This window comes from Gouania willdenowi, chromosome 13 (genome assembly GCF_900634775.1).
Source record: "Gouania willdenowi chromosome 13, fGouWil2.1, whole genome shotgun sequence".
Taxonomy (NCBI): Eukaryota; Metazoa; Chordata; class Actinopteri; order Blenniiformes; family Gobiesocidae; genus Gouania; species Gouania willdenowi.
In genome coordinates, this window is record NC_041056.1 from 24,570,724 (window position 1) to 24,592,268 (window position 21,545).

Below are 21,545 nucleotides of genomic sequence, written 5' to 3' on the forward strand. Positions count from 1 at the left end.
TGTGTCAGAGTTTAGGATGAGGACCCAAGTGCAGAGAGAGAATCAGGCAGCTGGAATGTTGAAAATAAGAGTCCATCTTTAAATATCCAGAAACCTACAAAACCAAAAGGCACAAGAAGACCAGGGCGCATGGGACAAACATAGTAGCACACAAGGAGGTTCACATTGCTGACGAACCAGTAGCCATTCTGTGTCCAGTCAGCTAAATAGTGCAGGAGGCCTGATGAGGAAAGGGCCACACCTGGGTGCAAAACATGAGTCAGCAAATCAGTCACAACCCAAACATGTTGACATCACAGGGAAGTGGAGACACGAGCAGGAATACCTGGGAAGAGTTAATGGAAACTAAACAGAACCAACACAGACTAACAGAACAAAAATAGAACCATAAGGGCTACAGACAAATACAACTAAACACAATCTGACATTTATTTTCCCAATGATGCATTATGTGCATATGTACTTTTTGGGATTAGCTTGGCAGTTCAACTTCATCACAAGTGAACGTTCTCGTGAACATTTATAGTTAAATTTGCCAAAACTCCAAAAATGTCTCTATACAGTTTGTAAAAAAACAAAAAACAAAACAGGGTTTGTACTTTCAAAGCAGTATGAGCCAAAGCTTATACTGTGTTCATAGAAACACAGTGTTTCAGTATATATTAGGGATGTAAAGATTAATCGTGAGGCAGTTATAAATCGATTCAAAGGTGTCACGGTTCACATCGATACGCTAAAACTGAATTGCAGTACTTTAAAAAATTTTAAAAACAATATATATATATATATATATATATACAGTATATATGCCATATATATGGCACAGAGAGGAAAAGGAGAAACAAGAGAGAGAGAGAGAGAGAGAATGAAAGCCATAGTTGGTTAATTTATATTATTTCTTTGATATGGGATTTGTTTTAAAGTCCAATTGTTAAAGCACAAAATAAATTTTCAGTTGCACTTTTAAAAAGAAAAGGAACTATTATGCAGTTTTGCATAGTTTACTGTAGAACCAGAATTTAAATGAATAGTCTTCTTCTTCATTTGCACTAATTTTTTATTTATTTCATTCAGAATTTATTTTTAATTAAATTACATTGTTTTGCATAGTTTATCAAGGCATTCTTTTGACAATGAAAGATAAAAGAAAATAGTACAGTATTTTAATTTTAATTTTCTAAGAAAAAAATGAATATTTTTCAGTCATCATTTGTCTATAGTCTCATTTTGTAAAATAAATCATATTGAATCGTATCGTGAACCCAGTATTGTAAATTGAATTGTATCGAGAGTTGAGTGAATCATTACATCCCTAGTATATATACAACTCTATGGTAAAATGTATCTGACTGAATTTCTTCAGCACATGAATGTTGCGTATGCCGCCACAATCATTGCTGCGTGTATTAAAGGGCTGAGTAACTGATATCCACTGAGATCTTACAGCTGAAGTAGGTACTACTAAAAGGGCTGCCTCATTACGCTCCTATTCCCCTCCCTGGGTTCAGCATGTTAGACCGTTGTCACTATATTACTCTCTCCTAGGGAGATAGAGAGATAGAAGGGAGAAAATGCAGTGAGTAACAAACACAGAGTGATCATATAAAGCAACACTTCCCAGCGGTGCTGTAGTGAGCAAGTGCATTTGTTAATTTACTCGCCTCATGCTTAAAACGTGGTGGAAGTGTCTTTGGGGATCCCTGGAGTCTATTATCTCCACTTTGTTGTGAATTAAATAAGCTGCTAAATGCTAAGTGCTGCTTATTTCAGTTTTATTTGAACTCACTGGACACCGGTGCACATAACTGTGTGATGGTTGAATCCCAGAGATATCACAGAGATTTTAGACTGAGATCATTTGCGCAGATCTTATTTGAACAACATGAGAATCGTACTCTGAAGATTTGTTTCTGGATTTTTATTTTTGGGCATTTAATATTTATCTGTAACTTCCATCATCCTTTTGAATTGGGTTATTTCTAAATATATTTAAAATAACCTAAACAACAGTGGAATGGTTTGTTGTAATCTGATTTACTAGAACAATATTTTAATACTTGGAGATAAAGCAAAGAGATTTACAGTTATGCTTGGTATTATTTTTACTCTGGAACAAAGGGGTGTTCTCATCAACAATGACAAGAAATAAGACAGAAGTTTCAACAACATTTATTTATTTATTTGTTTGTCTGTTAACAAGTACTGAACGCATTCTGACAACATTTTAACCAAATATAGACCTTACACTATAGAAGATTCCATGATATTTGGAGGGGATATGGATCAATATACTGAATTTCATCGCCATGTTTCGAAAAAATGAGTGTGCTCACATTTGGTCCCACTGTATATGTATTAAAGGTGCAATCCGCAACTTTCAGATCCCTCTCTCCCCCTCCCTCCCCGCTGCTCTCTTGCCCTACCTCCAAACTTTCCAAAGTCCCTCCCTCAGAGGAGCTAACAAGCAACATGCACTGTTAAAAGCATATTACTGCAGCGCTTCTCTCTCTCTATGTGCACACACCTCAGCAGCAGCAACAACACAGTATCACTTACAGCAGCCCACACGGCGGCTGCTGCGCACACACAAACAACACATGCACTACAGAGTTCTAGTGTAACAATTACAAATCAAACATAATGTAAGTCAAGCAGCAGTAATTACCTTTCAAGCAGAAAAGTCACCAATTCCATCTTCGACTCCTCCAGACCACACACTGTAAAAAAAGATGGTGCTCTAGCTCTGGGAAAGGGGCGGGACCTGTGAGCAACAGCTGTCAGACAGTCCATCAAACACAATCCTGGCTCTGATTGGTTCTTTTTGCTCGGTCGCGGTGCATTCTGGCAATCTGCCAAAGGCTGCAGGAGCAGGAGGGGGGGGCTCTGTTTTTTTCACACAAACTACTAGTTTGATGTAAAGCTGTCACTTTTATAAGAGTTGCAGACTGCACCTTTAACGAGAATAGAAATGTCTTCCAAACCATTAAAGTATGAGTGATCATGGTACCATTATCACAATCATTCATCCAGATAACTGGCAATATCTGGCAATAAGGATATTTGGCACTGTTTGGTGGATTGCTCTTGCCATTGAGTGCATTTTTTACTGTGAAATCAAATCTTTAAAACAACTATCTAAAAACCTGTTGGATGTTATTTTTTTTTCTCTCAGTCCCTCCCTACATTCAACCCTTTGAGTTTCAACGCTTCACTATTGGTCAGCGTGTCTTCATTCCCTGTGTGGTGATGTCTGGCGACCGCCCGCTGGACATCACGTGGCAGAAAGATGGAAGGCCAATCCCAGCCAGCCTGGGTGTGACCGTGGATAACATCGATTTCACCAGCTCACTGAGAATTTCCAACCTTACCCCCGATCACAATGGTAACTACACATGCATCGCCCGCAATGAAGCTGCAGCAGTGGAGCACCAGAGTCAACTTATTGTCAGAGGTGAGAATTCCAACAAGAGCTTTAGGCGACTGACCCGCTAAACCAGAGATATGCAGCTTTTATCACAGTAGGGCCTGAAAAAATGTGATTGGGTTCCACATTATCAACATTATTGTGAGCATTTAGAATATTGACCAATCTGAGCAATAATACAGGTAAAATCAATGGGTTTCATTTGTTTTTGTGGCCGTTTTGTAGTTCTTTCTTTTTCCTCTTTAATGTTTGCTTTTAGGAGTCTTTTTTTTTTTTTTGAGTCATTTTGTGTATTTTTATGGTAGTTAACGTCGCCATTTTGTGTGTTTTAGGAGTCATTTTAGTTTGTCTTTTGTGGTTTTGTACATTTCACTGTCATTTTTTGTGTTTTTATTGCCATTGTGTGTGTTTTCGAAATCATTTTGTGTAGTTTTGTTGTTGTTTAGTACCTTTTTGGTGTCCTTTTGATCATTTTTGTTTTCTTGTTCTGTGTTTTAGCATTAGACATGACACAACACGACCTGTTTATTTGATCCATCCAATAGAATACTTCACTGTCATCTGTTACTAATGTCAGTGCTTGTGTTTCTGCAGTTCCTCCACAGTTTGTGGTTCAGCCTGAGGATCAAGATGGCATCTATGGAAAAACTGTGACTCTTAACTGCTCTGCAGAAGGCTATCCTCCACCCACCATAGTTTGGGAGCACTCCAAAGGTACATTGAAAGTAGACACCAGTTTGCACTACTTATTTAGTAGAAATACACACATATAAGCGTGTGACGAGGGCCTGATCCAAGAAAGTCCATGTTTTTTTTTCCTTCATATTCTTTAATTTCATGTTCATATCAACATTACAAAGAATACATTTTCTCACAATAAAATGTAAAATATTATTCCTTTTTTTTTTTTTTTTAAAGAACTTTGAATAAATAATTAATTGGGGTTGCATTTCAGTTCACTCCAAATACTGTGGTAACCTGCAGCAACAGACATGGTCATGCACGTTCATGTACATCTAGTAGCATAAGAACACTAAATATGTGTAATATTATGGTGACAAAAAGCTAAAGTAATTTTAAAGACATTTTTTAAAAAAATGATCATTCTTACTTTGCTTGCTAAATTACTGCTGTGCCCCTTACATTAGCAATCAATTGAGATGCATCATCATTCATCACATTTGGGCAGGAGCTAATTTGGACAAGAAAAATGTTTGTTGCATTGGTAGTTTGTTGTTGTTGTAAACTTAGAAGATAGAGAGGTGTAACAGAAAGGAGGATGTTACACCTCTCTATCTACACAATATGTAGATTGTGTTTACAATCTACATATTGCATCTTTAAAGGGAGGGGACACTGGATTTTGTCATACCCATGGTTTTCAAAAGAAAAGCACCCATTATCACGATTTGACATTTTTGAGTTACTTGTCCACATGTTCAGGATGCACTGTTTTAATGAGGAAATCTGTCTGTAATGTATTGTTGTATTACATATCACTTAAAAGTATATGAAACTTGTGTTAGACAGTAGGCCTACTACGTAAGTATGTAAGTATTTTACTGGCTGGAGTTTAAGTCATTTGTCCTGCATTGAATAAAACACAGAGGTGTGTACAGTACGTACGTTGGCTATCACTGTATTGTGGCCACAGGAAAGACAGAAACTAACATAAGAGCAATATTAAGCTTTACAGGAGAAAGCCTAAAAAAATATTCGAAAAAGAGGGGATACGGTTTCCATTTGATGCTGGTGCATCAGTGTGTGAAGGCACAAAAGCAACACAACCATTTGCAGCACAATCACAGGTTGAGGCCTCACAGGGTGTCCAGCTGCATCATTAGAAAAGGATCAGAGACTGAGTGAAGCAGGCACACAGACCAGGAGGCAGCAGGTGAGGTCAGCCACTTGAGCAGGGCCGATGAATAGGAGCCCCAGATGTTTGCTCCATCATCCATATGAAAGCTTCACCAACCAATGAGGAGCAGCTTGGTGCGTGCGAGTGTGTGCGTGCACATCCACGAACAGTCATAAAAAACCATTTGTGCACAAATAGGCTCCATGCCTGATTACCTGCATCTGTACGTGTGCAGAGATGAGACTGAGCTTTTGAATGAACCTCCAGCCTTTCTGTTTCTTTAGCTTTCAATTCATGCTTTGTTCTCAGATCTTCACGAGGCACTTATTGCTTTATGAACGAGCACCGAAATCCCTTTAAATTATGTGTATCCTAAGTATCCCATGTCCTTTCTCTTGTAAACTAAAGAGCCTTTTGTCATGCTCTTTCTGAAACAACAGATGCCAAAAGCCAAATGAGTGTCTGTGCTAGCTGTGAACCAGTAAGTAAAGGTCAGCAGCTTTTAGCAGGAGGAATAGTGCTTTATGCATATGCAGAGTCCATTATTCAAACCCCCCATCCCCCTCCACCCTTTCCTTTCTGCTGGCTAAGATCCAGAGGACTTTAAACAAAAGTCAACACTTGATGCTCCGCTGGCGATGTCTGCGTAAATACACGTTAACAAACAAACAAAACACACATTTCCCTAAATATCCTACTGTGTGCACAGGTGTCAATACAGCACAGAAAGTGCAAGAGAAAATTAACGTTGTGTGTGATTCAGTGTTGGTGACATGAAGTGATGTATAATAATAAAACTGTACCTGTAGTGAATTTTATCTTTAGGTTTTATAAAAAAGATATTATATAATACAAGAGGTCCAGTTATTTTATTCAAAAGTCCTTGTAAAGAAGCCAAGAAGAGGAAAACTGGCTCATACGTGAGACAAGGTGGCCGCCATTATGTTGTAGATATAATGGTGTCTCCGGTTCAGTGGCTGAAATCTGCTTATCTGGTCTCTCTACAACATGTGTCAAACCCAAGGCCTGAGGTCCAAACTTGACCCTTCAGAGCATTCAATTTGGCCCACTGGAGAAAGTGAAAATAGCAAAAAAAAAAATTAAAAAAAAATGAGTCATTGTGTAAATTACCACACAATCCAGTTGTTAATTGTTGTTGAAAGAATTTTTACAAAATCCTGCAATTTTTCTCAAATTATTTGACAAAATCTCCCCACATTTAATAAAAATTAGTCAAAAAATAAATAACTCAAAGGACATTTAAGTATCTGTCACATATTGCTTAGATATTGTCAATGTCTTCTATATTTTATGTCTAATTTATAACTAGAAGTGCAAACTTACACATAATAGTGTTGAAATTGTTTGTTTTCCTGCCTAAAACCCACTTGTGATCTAACTGGTCTGTATTTGACTGTTGAACTAAAGGCAAGGCAAGGCAAATGTATTTGTATAGCGCATTTCATATACAAGGCAATTCATTGTGCTTTACATGATTAAAAAATGCTACATAAAACATTCAACAGCTTAAAAATCAATAAGAACATCAAAATCAGCAGTAAAAACATTAAATCAACCATAACATGACCATCATACGCAGTAGAGAAAAAAAGTGCCTTTAACTTTGATTTAAAAATGTTCACATTGGATGCTGACTTCAGCTCTGCTGGCAGTTTGTTCCACTTCTTTGCTTGTTTGTTCACCATGTTTACTGTGAACTCTGGGCTCCACTATCTGACCTGTGCCCATAGATCTGAGAGACCTGCTGGGTTCATACCTGACTAACATCTCACTGATGTATTCTGGACCAAACCCATTCACACATTTATACATGTGAGTTTGAAACCTCTGATCTACAGCATCATGATCTGTTAATAGAGAATGTGGTTCAAATTCACTACAGGTACCATCAAGATTTTAAGCATAATAGTACTTTTTATTTGATAAAAATTCAAGTTTAAATAAAATAGATACTCTCCGAGAGCGATTTTATTTATCTCCAAAGATCTCAAAATGTTCAGCCCCCAAATGCTGAGGGACAGCTGCCTCACCAGGCCTCTCTGCTCCTGCTTATGCTCTTGTTGCTCTGCATCCAATCTGCCGTCTTGTTAAACATGAGCATTATGTCTGTTCTGATTGCATCACAGCAGCAGCTCTGGCCTGTTTCTCTTCGCTCAGCAGCTGTTTGGCGATTTAAGGATTTGGGCTCGGCGTTAAGAAACGTGTTTACAATCCTTCCTAAATCTGACAGGCTTTGTCATTAAATCTGTAAACACAGACACATGGCCAGATGAGCACACGCACAAAACAAACATGGACACAGTTATATCACCTACATACTCTGTACAGTATACAATGTTTGTTTTATCTCCTGATTGTTCTCCTTCTGTTATTTCTGCTTCCATCACTGTGAGCAGGTGCGGGTGTGCCTCAGTTTCAGCCCATCCTCCTAAACAGCGGCTCCCGTGTCCAACTGCTGATCAACGGCTCTTTGCACATCAAGCACGTGCTGGAGGATGACAACGGCTTCTACCTGTGTAAGGTCAGCAACGACGTGGGAGCTGATGTCAGCAAGTCCATGTACCTCACTGTCAAAAGTAAGAGTCCGTGTCTGATGCACTATTGATAACAGCTGATGGAAAACAATCCATGTGTATTACAGTGTCTGAGCTCTATTTACAAGCCACTCACAGTACATGGAGGAGACAGAAAAAGAGGAGATATCATCCACCTTATTCATTGGGCTGCCACTTTGAGATTATAAGTGCAACTTCCTGTACAATAAACAAATAAATACTGTGAACAAACAATGGATATTTAGGGCGATGAGCACACACATCCAACACCAACACCTGCTTTTAGCCTTTCACAATAAGAGCCCCCTATGTAATAACAAGGTATGTTTTAGTCATTGGATCACCAGAAAAGGATATTGAAAAAAAAAAAAAAAGTGGTTATTTGACTCATTTTACAATATAAATCTAAATTGAAATGCAATGTGTGTGTGTTTTTTTTTTAATATGGATCAAGAAGGGATCAGAATCAAAATGATTTTGTCAATCCCACCTAAGAAAAAAAAACAAAAAACAAATAAAGAATAAAATGTTTAACAAAGACAAAAGAAAGAATAAACGTTAAATAAGTGTATAATTAACTAAAAGACTGTTAAAAAATAAGGATCAGATACACACGCATTACAGTAGTAGAAAATAAAGTAAGCTAGATAATACTACTACTACTAATAATAATAGTACAAATATACAAATTATGTACAAATATGAAATAATATAAATATACAAATATGATACAGATATTTACAACAAAACTTTAAAGAAAATCTTTCTGTTTCTAAAAACAAGAAATGGAATGGTTTTTACATATTGTGCAACCGGAAGTTGTAGTTTTCAATGTAAGAGCGTGTTTGAGGATGGCGCTGTTCAGTGCAGCTGTGTAACAAAAGTTAATGATGGACATGGATCAGAATGTTTTTTTTGTTTTGTTTTGTTTTTTAAATAATAAGTGTGTGTCTCCGGGTTCAGAGAGTTTTCTGCAAATGTCAAGCCTTGTTTTGCCATGTCATGTCAGAGCAAAGCTTCTGATGATATTGTTGCCTTGGTTCGACAAACCACGGGTGGAAGTCGTATTTTGATGCTCTTGCCAGAAACACAGCACCGTCTTCATATGCGCTCTTATTTTGAATTGATCGCACCTATGAAAAACATGATTTTTGGTTTTTAGAAACTAAAAATTAAAATCAACCAGTTTGTAAAGTTTTATTTTTGAATTAAATAAATGAAAATCAAATAGTTTATTTCGAATATCCTTTTCTGAACGGAAAATCTATTGACCAAAAAAATGCATTACCGCCCAGACTCCTGCTTCTTGTAACAACAGGAATATGAAAGCCACTGATCCCTCATATAATTACTGTATGCACTGTCTAAATCTCCTGCTTTCTCATAAATAGTTGCTTTTTTAATAATATCTGCAGTCGATCCCTAAGTAATAAGTCGGATAGTGACGTTCAAAGGTAAAACAGGAATATTTGATAACGTTGGATTAATGTCACATTTACTAAAAACACCATCAGTGGCTTAATGAGGCAGGTTTGTATGTGTGTGGCTTTTGCATGTTAACCTTATTGAGGACAGGTCTCCTGCTAACAAAAAGCCTGAGCATGTGGCTCCTGCTTATTATAACACTTTGATGTAAGTGGGGCTTCTTTTCCCCATGCAACCATTATCAAACTGGAGCACAAGGTTCCCCACTGATAGGAGAGCCTCTTTATGTCTGCACCTCTTTATTCGTCATTCAAGTGCACCATCTGCATAAGTATCATTGAAGGCAGTAAAAAAAGGTAAAAGAAGTGAGGTTTTCAAAAACTTTCTATGTCCACCTTTTCTTCTCTGTGGAAACGGTATGTTTGTAGAAATAGTTTTTTGGGTCACTTTAATCAAGCTTTCCAATGAACATGGCCTGAAAATCTGTCAGTGCTGCAGACGTGAGCTGAGAGAGGATCACATTGTGTGTTTTCATAGGTCAGCTCGCTGACTGGGATGCCCAGTTGCTATGCAGTGTTGACCTATGGCTATGCTGAACCTATTCTTCTTCCTTTTTCTACCTCACACAATGCAAACACTGAATGTAGCCACAACAGACTTAAATCTGAGCGTCACTAAACACAGATTTCTAACTGTTATGATTAAAAAAAGACATTTTACATATATGTGAGGTGAGTTACATATTTCAACTGATTGCTGAGAAGTGCAGACAATGTGTCGGATCTGTATTGCTACATGATATGCTGGTAGTGTGTCTATTGGAGTCCATTAGACTTTATACAGTATGTGCTTCTGAGGGTCATAGAGAAAGTTAAACAGGTTAGACTGAGCTTATATAGCTTCTTAATCCAATTTCCCATCATGTTACATTGACTAACAGTACAAAGCTCATCTTCTCGATCTTCTCTGACCTTTTGGATTCATGTTCAGCAGGGTGGTTTGTACAATTTTTGAGGTGATGTTCCACCTGCAGGGACAAAAAGGTAACTGTGAGTGTGTTGTGTTCTGGTTAATTAAACCAATAGGGGTTCTTAATCTTCACCTGCTGGCCTTGTGTTGTCCACTTCTCCATGTCATCTATACTGTACGATAAACAGAAGAATTGGAATGTTTAAAGGTGCAGTCCGCAACTTTCAGATCCCTCTCTCCCCCTCCCTCCCCGCTGCTCTCTTGCCCTGCCTCCAAACTTCCTCAGAGGAGCTAACAAGCTAACTTTAGCCAGACAGCAACATCACAGTAATATAACATGCTCTGTTAAAAGCATTTTACTGCAGCACTTCTCTCTCTCTCTATGTGCACACACCTCAGCAGCAACAACAACAGTGTCATTTACAGCAGCCCACACGGAGGCTGCTGCGCGCACATGAGCACATGCACTACAGATTTCTCTAGTGTAACAATTACAAATCAAACATAAATCATTACAAGCAGCAGTAATTACCTTTCAAGCAGAAAAGTCACCAATTCCTTCTTCTACTCCTCCAGACCATACACTGTAAAGAAGACGGCACTCTAACTCCGGAAAAGGGGCGGGGCCTGTGAGCAACAGCTGTCAGACAGTCCATCTAACACAATCCTGGCTCTGATTGGTTCTTTTTGCCCGGTCGCGGTGCATTCTGGCAATCTGCCAAAGGCTGCAGGAGCAGCAGGGGGGGCTCAATGAGCCTATTTTTTTTCACACAAACTACTAGTTTGATGGAAAGCAGTCCTTACATAGTGACAGCTTTAAAATATGACAAAAAGTAACTTTTATAAGAGTTGCAGACTGCACCTTTAAGGTGCCTGGCTTTAGGGAGACATTTATTTACTCTGGGTGTCCTGAGAGAGAATTTAGACTTGATATTGGTATGTATTTTATTGTTTGTGGTATTAAAATTGTGTGTATTAATGTGTGTGCCAGCCTACATGTTTGTATATGCGTGTGTGTGTGTGTGTGCAGTCTTAGCTGTAGCTCAAGGGTTTGACTCCATGTGGTATTCAGCTCGATCAAAAGGAATTTTACAACTTCAGTGCTGCATAATGGATGCTCTATTCCCATAACTAGTAGTTTCATTAAAAGCGCTATAATAGCAGCTATAATTGCAGCTTTGATGCGCGTTTCCACTAAAAATTCTATATTTATTTTATAACAATAAATTGTTATTTTCAAAAACCTCATTTTAATAATGTGTGAGCACAAAGCGAGCATTGTATTGAACACTGGCCGCAGTTTGTAGCTACGTGGTTAAAGAATAATACAGATAAACTGTTTGTTGTGCTGTAATAGCATTGTGATCATCACTGAAATCAAATTGTAACCTAACCCCTAAACTAATATCAGCCAACGTATGAGATGAGCAGATTTATTTGCCCCGCTGTAATGAGTGATAATAAAAATGGTAAAATGGTGTAGAACAGAGCTTTAATGACATCATCAATCTGCCTCTAACAGTCCACGGTCCTCTCTGTGCTTCTTGTGCATTTACTTTCTCGCTGTGTCGATATAAGTCGCTGCGAATCCAGTTAGCATCGATGTGTCATTTCACAGCTGTTCACGTTACAGGATACAGTGAGCTGTGCTTCAGCACTTTCATATGAGTTTGCTCTGTTTATTTTGACTGAACTGTGCTTTTTTGTTGGTTCAGTCTTGCCTTTTTTATAAATTATTATTAACAGATTACCTTTCACATGCAGTCACTTATTCTTGTTCTTGTGTTTATGTTCATCTTTTTAACTGATTTTTGTGTGTGTGCGTGTGAAATTACCCAGGTAGGAGTGATTATACAATGACGTTTTGATTTTTTCTGTTATCCATAATGCTAATAGACTACGTGTCCAAGTGCTATGGAGGATATGAATTGTTTGCCGGTGCTGAATGTGTGCCTTCTTGTGCGTTTGCGTGCTTTACATAAAGATTCTTGAGCACATTTCTGCCTCATTTAAATCAGTCAATATCTTAATTAGAAGCCCACTCGATGCTCAGACAGTCGGCGCATCGCTCTGCTTTCTGCGCACTCTTACTCCTTTTTTTTGTTTCTTGCACTCCCAGCAATGCCAGGAGAATTAAAAATATAAATATCACATTTATAGTTTTTGAACCCTTGTTCAATATCTGGCTGCTCGACATGCCCCCTCTGTGCCTAAAATTGCTAATTCTGCCAAATTTATTAGACATTACAGTTTTTAGCCAGACAGGAACAAATTAAAACATTTGAGCTCCTCTATGTCTTATTCTGGCTTATTGTGATGAGGGTTAAAAGGTCATGGAAGTAGTTTTTTTTCCAGCACTTTATATTGGTTTACTATACTTACATCAAAAGAAAGACAATCTCAGTCTGATAATCACATCAGAGACATCCATTTGTTTACTAATCTAAATTTGTTTTCAATTTCACATTTTTGTCCAGAATTTTAGAAGTAACAAGATGATTATTTTCCTAAAGAAAATGCAAATGAGGATTCGGGTAAAACAGGTAGGACAGGAAACTGTTAAAGAATCAGCTTTTATTCTGAAAGGATTACCTTTTTTGAAATGATTTTTTATTTGGCTTCTGAACACAAGCCATGAAGTGATTAGCTTTTATTTTGAAGGGGCCATTCTATACCACTTTGGAATCAGTATAACTCCTCCAAGTCAGAATTACCCCTCAAAGTCAGTATAACTCTCAGTATACCCCTCGGAATCAGTATGTTTTCACTGTTCCAGTAGGTTTCAATGGGGAAATTTAAGTTGGACAATTAATCAATAACCGTCACACCGACAATAACAGCAGAAGATAGCAGGAGTGTCCCCAGTATTCTGTATACCGTATTCGGCACCCTGGTCAGTAAAATCGGACAAAATTTGTCAAACTGTTCCATAATAATAATAATAATTATATTAAGTAATGGACTTTTCTGTGCAGAAGAATTAGCACATCGACTTCAATTATAAGTTATGGCAAGACCATAAAAATATATCTAAAAAACAAAATCTAACCAATCAAATAGTGAATAAGCTACTCTATTGTGTTTATTGTAGATCTGTTTACTGAAAAAGCCAGTGAACCTTAAGCTACGTCAATGGTCAACACTACTGTGAATTCTTTGCTTTGTTCGATTTTTTTTGTATTGTTTGATTTTTCTTCCTTGTAAAAGCCAATTTTCACCTCTAGCGCTTTAAACAAAGAGTCCTACGTTTCACCCCTCTCTCTGTATTTTGTGTCTGAATCTATCCTACCACTGCTTTTCTGCCTTCCTTCACTTTATCACCTTTTCTCCTCTTATCTCTCTTTCCTACCCAAACTTTCCGCTTTCTTCTTCACCCTCTTCAGTACGCCTTCCTACTCTCGCTTTCTCCCCGACCCGTATGTGTTTTATTGCCATGCCCCTGTAATGCTGCTGATATTAAAAAATATACATCAACCGAGCAATTACAGGCTATCAAAAAGAACGGGTCTTGCCCAGGGCTCTGCTTGTGCTGCATGTTGGATGCATAAAGATGAGGAAGAAGTGAGAAAGGAGCCTCACCTTAGTCTAGGCCACCAAAGCTCAATCAAGATACATATAAACACACATACATAGTATTTTTAAGTGAACAGAGAGTTATGTTATGTTACATAATTATATATACAGACACGTAACGTAAACACACAAACAGAAACACTTTACAGTTTGAGCTCTGCATCCTTTTACGTGTGACCTTTGTGTGATCAAATTTGACTTGGGGAGATTTCCTCACACAGATGTAGAAATTGATAGGTAGTGATAACATTTAGAGAAGGGGTTGAGGAGACTTTTAATACAATTCACTTAAAATTCATCGTTGCAATGCAAAATAAATCAGCGCCATCCTAAGCAGGGCTATGGAAATGATAGCGTAGGGAGAGAGGGAGAAGCAGGGGCTGTAACTGAATAAGAGATGAGGTTTAAACGTTGGCGGTCCCAATTTAGACACACAAACACCTCCTCACAATATGCACACACAGGCCAGCAGCACCCGAGTGTAATTTTTTTTTTATCTGCTGCTTTGGAGAGAAGATGTTTTGTTGATTTGGTTAAACCATATTGCTCTTTACTTTTATTATTTATGAGATCAAGTTATAGATGATAACATCATTTCACATATATTACGGTAGATATTAGATTCTTGTCTCAAACAATCTTAAGGCAGTAATCCAAGCTGGTGTGCACCCCGAGCAACCCAATAATGCTTCTTAATTCCTGGCAGGAAAAGCCTAACCAAAGGCAGGTCCATCTGACACCACCATCAGCTCTTAAAGCACTTAAAGCTGCAGCGTCCAGATATAGACACGTCACTCAATGCAGGTGGCTTAGACCGCATCATCAATTATAATATGAAGCAGGAAAGGAATCATCAAATCACAACCAGGATCTGGGACAGAAATTCCAGGAACGAGCTTGTGGGCAATATGTCTTTATTATTAAAATGATGGAAAATGGAAGGAGTCCATTGAAGAGACATGTCAAAGAAAGAAGCTGTTGGTAAAGAAGAGTGAATATTAGATGAGAAAGCACATATTGATACTCAATGTATTCACCAGAGGTGTAAAGAGTACTGATATATCCTACTTTGTTCTCCTTTAGGGTATTCAGTTCATAATCTGCTTTTTTTCCCCTCACCTCCCCCCATGTTGTTTTTCCCATTCTTCATCTAAATACGAGGTGCCTCCAATGCCCTTGGCGACCCAGTTCTCCTGTTCTTGTCTCCCATGTTATTTGTGAATGTTCTTCCATGTTCTCTTTAGACTTTAGCACTTTGTGGTTTTGACCTGTGAAAAGCGCTCTATAAATAATGATTACTTACTTACTTACTTACTTACTCAAGTACAAGTACTGTTACTTGATTGAAATCAGTGACGTGTCGTGAGCACTAGGGTTGGGTAGGCAGGGCGTTGCAAATCGGGACCACCAATGTCAACACCAATGACAATTTCATATGTTTCTGCTGGCAAGTGTTTATTCAATTCAATTCAACTTTACTTGTATAGCGCAATTTACAACAAAGTCGTCTCAATGTGCTTATCAAAATATTAAATTCATAATAAGAAAGAAAAAAAACCCAACAAGATCCACATGAACAAGCATTTAGCCATCTAACAAAATCAACGTCGTAAAACACCATTAAAGAAACATAAACAATTATTTAATATAGCCTCCATACTCTCCCAACAAGATATATCTCATGACACGACAGCGCATTCGTTGTTTGTGTTGGAAACACAGAAACACGGAGAAAATGATGACGACAACAACTCAGAACAGCCGGTTCAGTGAGGTGCATCCATAAAGCCAATCCTTCCTTTTGTACCATTCACTGTAGAAAATACAGGTTTTCCATCATTTTTCTGCAGCTAATCTTAATGCCTTCTTTCACAGATGTTTGTCAAAGCTTGAAGGTGCTTTATCTCATACACCAGTTCAGTCAGGATCAGTCAAATTGTCTATTAATATGCATTTTAGATTTGGCTCTGTTCTGGGACCTCTCTGTCATTCCACGCAGCTGCGTGGAAAGCCCGAAGCGAAGGGAGCTCCCCCCACGCTCTTCCATGAGCTTCATGGAAAGGCATAAGCAGAGAGAGCGGTCAGCATGACCTCCTGGAACAGAAGCACAGACGTTTAGATGGCAACAGGAGACATTGTTTAATTAGACAGAAGAGGTGGGGGTGAGTTGCGAGGCGCTTGCGGACGAAGCGTGCAGAAGTAGGCGTGTTGCAGTGGTTTATGTACAGCGTAGTGACAAACTTTAACCAATGGGAAGCATAGAACATGGTCAGCTGGATGATTGGCAACAGTGGCTTAAGTACAGCATTGTGACTAACTCTAAACAATGGGAAGCATAGAACATGGTCAGCTGATGATGAACTGAATTAGGTGATGGCTAATGTCAGCTGATAGGGCTGGCTTCTGTGCCTGCCTGAACTAACATGATGGTCAATTTGCTACTGACCCAAATTATTCTAATTTCTATGATATAGTATTGTGAGTAAATATTTGTAATTATGATTAATCTCCTCACTTAATGAGTTTACAGAGTTGTGTAATAGCATTTCAGTTAGCGTGTTACAATTACACATGGCCTCATAGAGTTGATCACATCATGTAGCCTTATTTACTAATATATAATAATCAGTATCAATGCTGTAAATATGCAGGTGCGCTGGGTTGAAAACATAGTCATTTAAGGGGCTTCTAAGTTTCCTTCTAAAAAAATTAACGGTAATGATCAGAGCAATTGTTGTTCAAACGCTATCAGGCATTTTGCCAATCACACAAGTACAAACTAATGAATGATGAATGATTAATTATAATGTCAAGTACAATAAGTGGCCCTTGCATCAACAGTTAAAAGCTGATTTAATATCAAATAAAACTGCGTGTGTGTGTGCGTGTGTGTGTCATGGTTCTCTGCTATTTATATGTCCTGCTTTCAATTTATGTTCACACAGATTTAAAAAACAAGCGTTCGTTGCCTTTCGTTGTTTTAATGGATCTCGCTAGCGTGAATGTGTATGTCCATTGTTATGTGTGTGCAACTGTGAATGGGTTTGTGGTGCATGTATCTGAGACAACAGAAGGGCCAGCGGACTTGTCTGCTGTGTATGGATAATCAAAGTGTTTTCCCTCTCATCATTAAATCATCACTGTCCTGGCGGGAGCCTGAGGAGGGAGAGAGAGCGGGTGAGAGATAGGATCATAGTCAGTGCTGCAGGGGGAACATGCTCTCTCTCTCTCCTCCACCATGTACTGTGGCTGAGATGTGTCATGAGCACAGGTTTTTCTCTGCTCGCCCACTTAGCTCACACAGACAGCGCCGCACACACAATCATGCATATTATGCACACTCACAGTAAAGTGCTCAGGCACGCAGACACATGGATTCAGGAGTGCAGACATGCTCACACAGTCTCAAACACAAGTTATGGAGCTCCTGGCTAAGAGCACTGATTCACACAGGTATTTACCTCATGTAGCTGTCGTTTCCCTTCTGCGTGCAGTGACCATATGTTTACTGCTGTGTTTACAACAACAGAAATCTATTAATACATCAAATCTTTACAGTTTTCTGTGCATCCCTCACATCTGTATGACCTCCTACTTCAAAAACACAAAACAAATACGTTGTTTTGGCGTCCGAGTGGCCTGCCGATGTATAGATAACATCATTATTTTAACGCTGGCCAAACAACATAAAAGGTAATAAGCGCAGTCAGAGAGCGCAAACCTCTGCCAAGCACAAAATATCCAGATATTTTTTGCCAGATATTTCATTCAATTCATTTCAACTGTATTTATATAACTCAAATTACAAGTCATATTGCTGCGCTAATCAAAATATAACATTCTTAAGAAAAATCCCAACTAATCCACATAATCAGCTACAGTGCGGAGGAAAAAACTCCAATTTAACGGGAAGAAATTTGGCATTTATTTGAATCTATGACCCTGATCATGGTGCCATGATCATTCAAACTTTAAAGACTTGGAAGACATTTCTATCCCCATTAATAACAAAACAGTAGATCCAAATGTAATTGCACCCCAAATTTTTCAAAAAAACTGCAATAAAATGTGCAATCTGGTTCTGATCCAGATGCAACTCTGTGGGTTAATTGAGGAACCAACTCGATAAAACTGGGTAAAAATTTATAAAGATCGGTCAATTGCAAAAAGAGAAAAGAATTTTGGCATTAAAGCAATGGCAATCAAACCACAAGTATTACTCATTTCAATATTGTACTTGCATCATAGACAGAATAAGTGAAGTAATGATGAACTGCAGGAGTTAAAGAGGTTTAATTGTTCTGAAGTTTTGACACTATTGAGAAAACGCAAGAGTGAATATTGTGTGTGTGAGTATTACAACCAGGAGGCAGCTCGCTATAGATCAGGGGTTCTCAACCTTTTTGAACTCAAGACCCAATTTGGCCCAGGTCCCATTTAAATATTAACACTTTGATTTCAATTGATCGTAGTCTTGGTTTGATATGTATTCAAAAACTAAATCAATCCAACTTACAGTTTAACAAGCTATAACCTTGTAAAATAAATAAACACTGTGATCATCTCAAAGACATTTCTTTTTATTGTGTATGTAAAACTGCACATACAACAACACTGAACAGGTGAGCTATTAGAACAAATCAAGTTACTACAAGAACAAATATAAAGGATCAAGTCAATATTATTAACAAAAACAATCAGAAATCCCAAAATATTTTGAATTAGATACTAAAATAACTGAATAAAAATTCTGATAAATAAAATGATTTGGTAATACAATAAATACATTCAAAAATAATAAGTATCAAATTAAATAAATAAACTGTAAATAGAATTTAAATAAAGTGCAATTGAAACATTAACATTCTCAACAAAATATACAAATCTGTGACAAATGAACATTAACAACAGTCACAACAGTCCATTTTTAACATGCAACAACTCCCATTTCATGTTGACCTCTTAATGAGACACTCAGGCCTGCCTTTCAGACATGATCAGATCCAGACTGGGTGGAATTGGGGAAAGGCTCACTCTCAGGGTAGCCTCCAGTGATGCTCTGAGTCTGTTTGGAGCTTTGGTCTTTGTTGTGGCCACAAAGGAGAATCCTGATTCACACAGGTATGTCGTCGTCAATTGGAGAAGGAGTTTGACAGCACTCAGTGCTAGACATGGGTACTCCTGATACAACAATCCAGAAGGAGCTTAGGTCCAGTTTGTCCCACTGCAGCCTTAAAGTGCTGTCAGTGCAAACTTCCAGAAGCTGTGATTCCAGATGTGATGGCAAAGCAACATCATTTTCAAAGTGGAAAACATTCCCATTCTCTCTTCCTGGGCCGTCTTCATCTACAAAGCCAGTTTCCTCCTGAAAGCTTGAACTTTGTCTGCAATAACTGTGAGATGTTCAACTCGTTCAGCAGTGAAAAAATGTGACAGAGGTCGGCAAGTTTAAGCTGTGACCTTGGTGTTATAGTAATGTGCAAGAGGAGCGTGAGGACTAGTCCTCTTGAGAGCCATCTCACTTCACTGTTATAGAGCAGCTGGACATGATCTGCTTCCATGGTCTCACAAAGCTGAGCAAAATATCTGGAGTTCACAGCATTGTTTTTAATGAAATTGATGGTTTTCACAACTACATCCATCACCTCATGGAACTCTGGTGAGATGTTTTTTGCTGCAAGGCTTTCAAGATGGAGAAAACAGTGGGTCCATTTAGCTTCTGGTGCACGATGAAGTATCTGCCTGTCATTGACGCTGCACCGTCACCGCACACTCCAACACAGTTCCGCCAGTCCAGGCCATTCTCAGTGAAGTAGCTGTCCATGCAGCGGAAACATTCCTCAGCTGTAGGTCAAGTTGGTAGCTCTCCATAAAAAAGTATGTCCTCATGCAAACTGCTGTCCCAGCGATAGTGAACAAAAACCAGCAGCAGTGCAGCATTTGTCACACCAGTGGACTTCTCTCCAGAAGCTGATGCTGTATGTCTGACTCCATTTCAGCAATACGGCAACTCACAGTGTCGTTTGACAGTGGGATGGTCATCAGCATCCCCGATCATCTCATAGCACATATCCAGCAACAGGCAGAACCAATTGTGAACGCCTTCTTACTTCTTGCCACACTTCTGGCTACAAGGTAGCTGGCTTTTAAAGCACTTTTAGAGTCGCCAGTCAGTGACACGATTGATGGTTTCTGCATCTGTAGCCCATTTTCTGGGTTGTACTTACGGATACATTTTGCCTTTGAGAAGGGTGTGGCATCACTTTCATCTTCACTTTTTCATTTTAAAAACATTTCCATAACTTCAGCCAAACGTTTGGACCTGTCTTCTTCTGCTGCTTATTGGAGCGTGTTCCAAAACTGAATGACGCCTCACTGCCACCAAGTGGTGGGAAGCTGCATTGCGATCCCGCGGCCCTCAAAGCCCACAAGTGCGGAACTGAAATTGTTTTGTGGCCCAGTAGTTGGCCCTATGGTTGAGATTAGAATCACTGCTATAGATGAAGAGTGAGAGACGAAATGAGAGGATGGATAAGTGTGAGATCCAACGTTGGGAAACAACGTTCTTAACAAACACTCCCTCAGACCACACTGGAGGAATTGGTTATACTGTATGTGTGGTTACAGTATGAAGTCAGATCAGCTCCACACTCAGACCTAAGGGAGTTCATTCAGGAGTCACCACTTTCCTCCTCCGCTCCTTGGCCTCTTCCTCACCTCTCTGGTGTTATCAAAGCCAGCGTGGGCTTACCAGAAGGGCTCCTTTATATGTATGAATATTACTGGAGACTCAAACATGGGTTCAGCAAAGTCCCAGAAGGGATAAGTGAATGGTATGGGACTGATATGGGTCACTGGCAGCCCACAGGGGCCACAGCAAACCCCAAACTGAACACGTAAAAAAAACCTTCCAAAAACACTCAAAATTACAGAAAAATACACAAGCTGAATAGAAAAATACATGAAAATGACATAAGAAGTTACAAAAATGACGACAAAACCACTTTAAATGATTATAAAATAAAAATAGAAAATGAGAGAATACTAAATGACACCAAAAACACACAAACTACAAATGTAAACAATTTAAAAACAAAAGCACATGAAATAAAGAGTACACATAAAAAACACATGAAGGACTGTAAAAACACAAAAAAGTTATCAAGAACAATAATAATGTTCAGATTGTTACTTTCAAAAGGATGATTTTGGGATAGATAGTAATCTAGAATCTAGATTCATAATTTAGGTTCTAAATGCTGACATAAATGTTGATAATGTGACCCTCAGATTAGGGGGTTACATTTTTGGGTCCCCACTGTGGTATAGGACAACAAAGTTGTTTCTGTTATTGTATTTTTTATTAAATTTTAATTAAAACATTAAATGAATAAATAAATACAATCTGTTTTCTAATGCTATTCTCTTTCCTCGCCCCTCTTCCCCTGTGTATGTTCATCCAGTCCCAGCGATGATCACCTCCTACCCAAACACAACACTAGCTACGCAGGGTGAGGAGAAAAAGATGAGCTGCATAGCTCACGGAGAGAAACCCATCATGGTACGCTGGGAAAAAGAAGAGCGTATCATCAACCCAGAAACCAGTAGATATGTGGTGACTGTCAAAGAAGTTGCTGACGAGGTCATCTCCACCCTGGTGGTAAGAGACAAAAGCTTTGTCTGCATTGTTTTCATAGCACAACAAAATATTAAATGTCAT

At 38.6% G+C, this 21,545-nt stretch overlaps 1 protein-coding gene across 4 annotated transcripts in view; it reads left to right on the plus strand.

The window, feature by feature from the left end:
• dscamb (Down syndrome cell adhesion molecule b) overlaps nucleotides 1–21,545 on the plus strand; it is a 140,040-nt gene that overhangs the window by 96,319 nt on the left and 22,176 nt on the right. For all 4 annotated transcript variants that reach the window (XM_028464263.1, XM_028464265.1, XM_028464266.1 and 1 more), the window contains exons 9-12: nucleotides 3,173–3,451; nucleotides 4,019–4,138; nucleotides 7,700–7,879; nucleotides 21,289–21,485. In XM_028464263.1, the coding sequence (XP_028320064.1) occupies nucleotides 3,173–3,451; nucleotides 4,019–4,138; nucleotides 7,700–7,879; nucleotides 21,289–21,485 (776 nt within the window). The remainder of the gene's footprint in view (nucleotides 1–3,172; nucleotides 3,452–4,018; nucleotides 4,139–7,699; nucleotides 7,880–21,288; nucleotides 21,486–21,545) is intronic.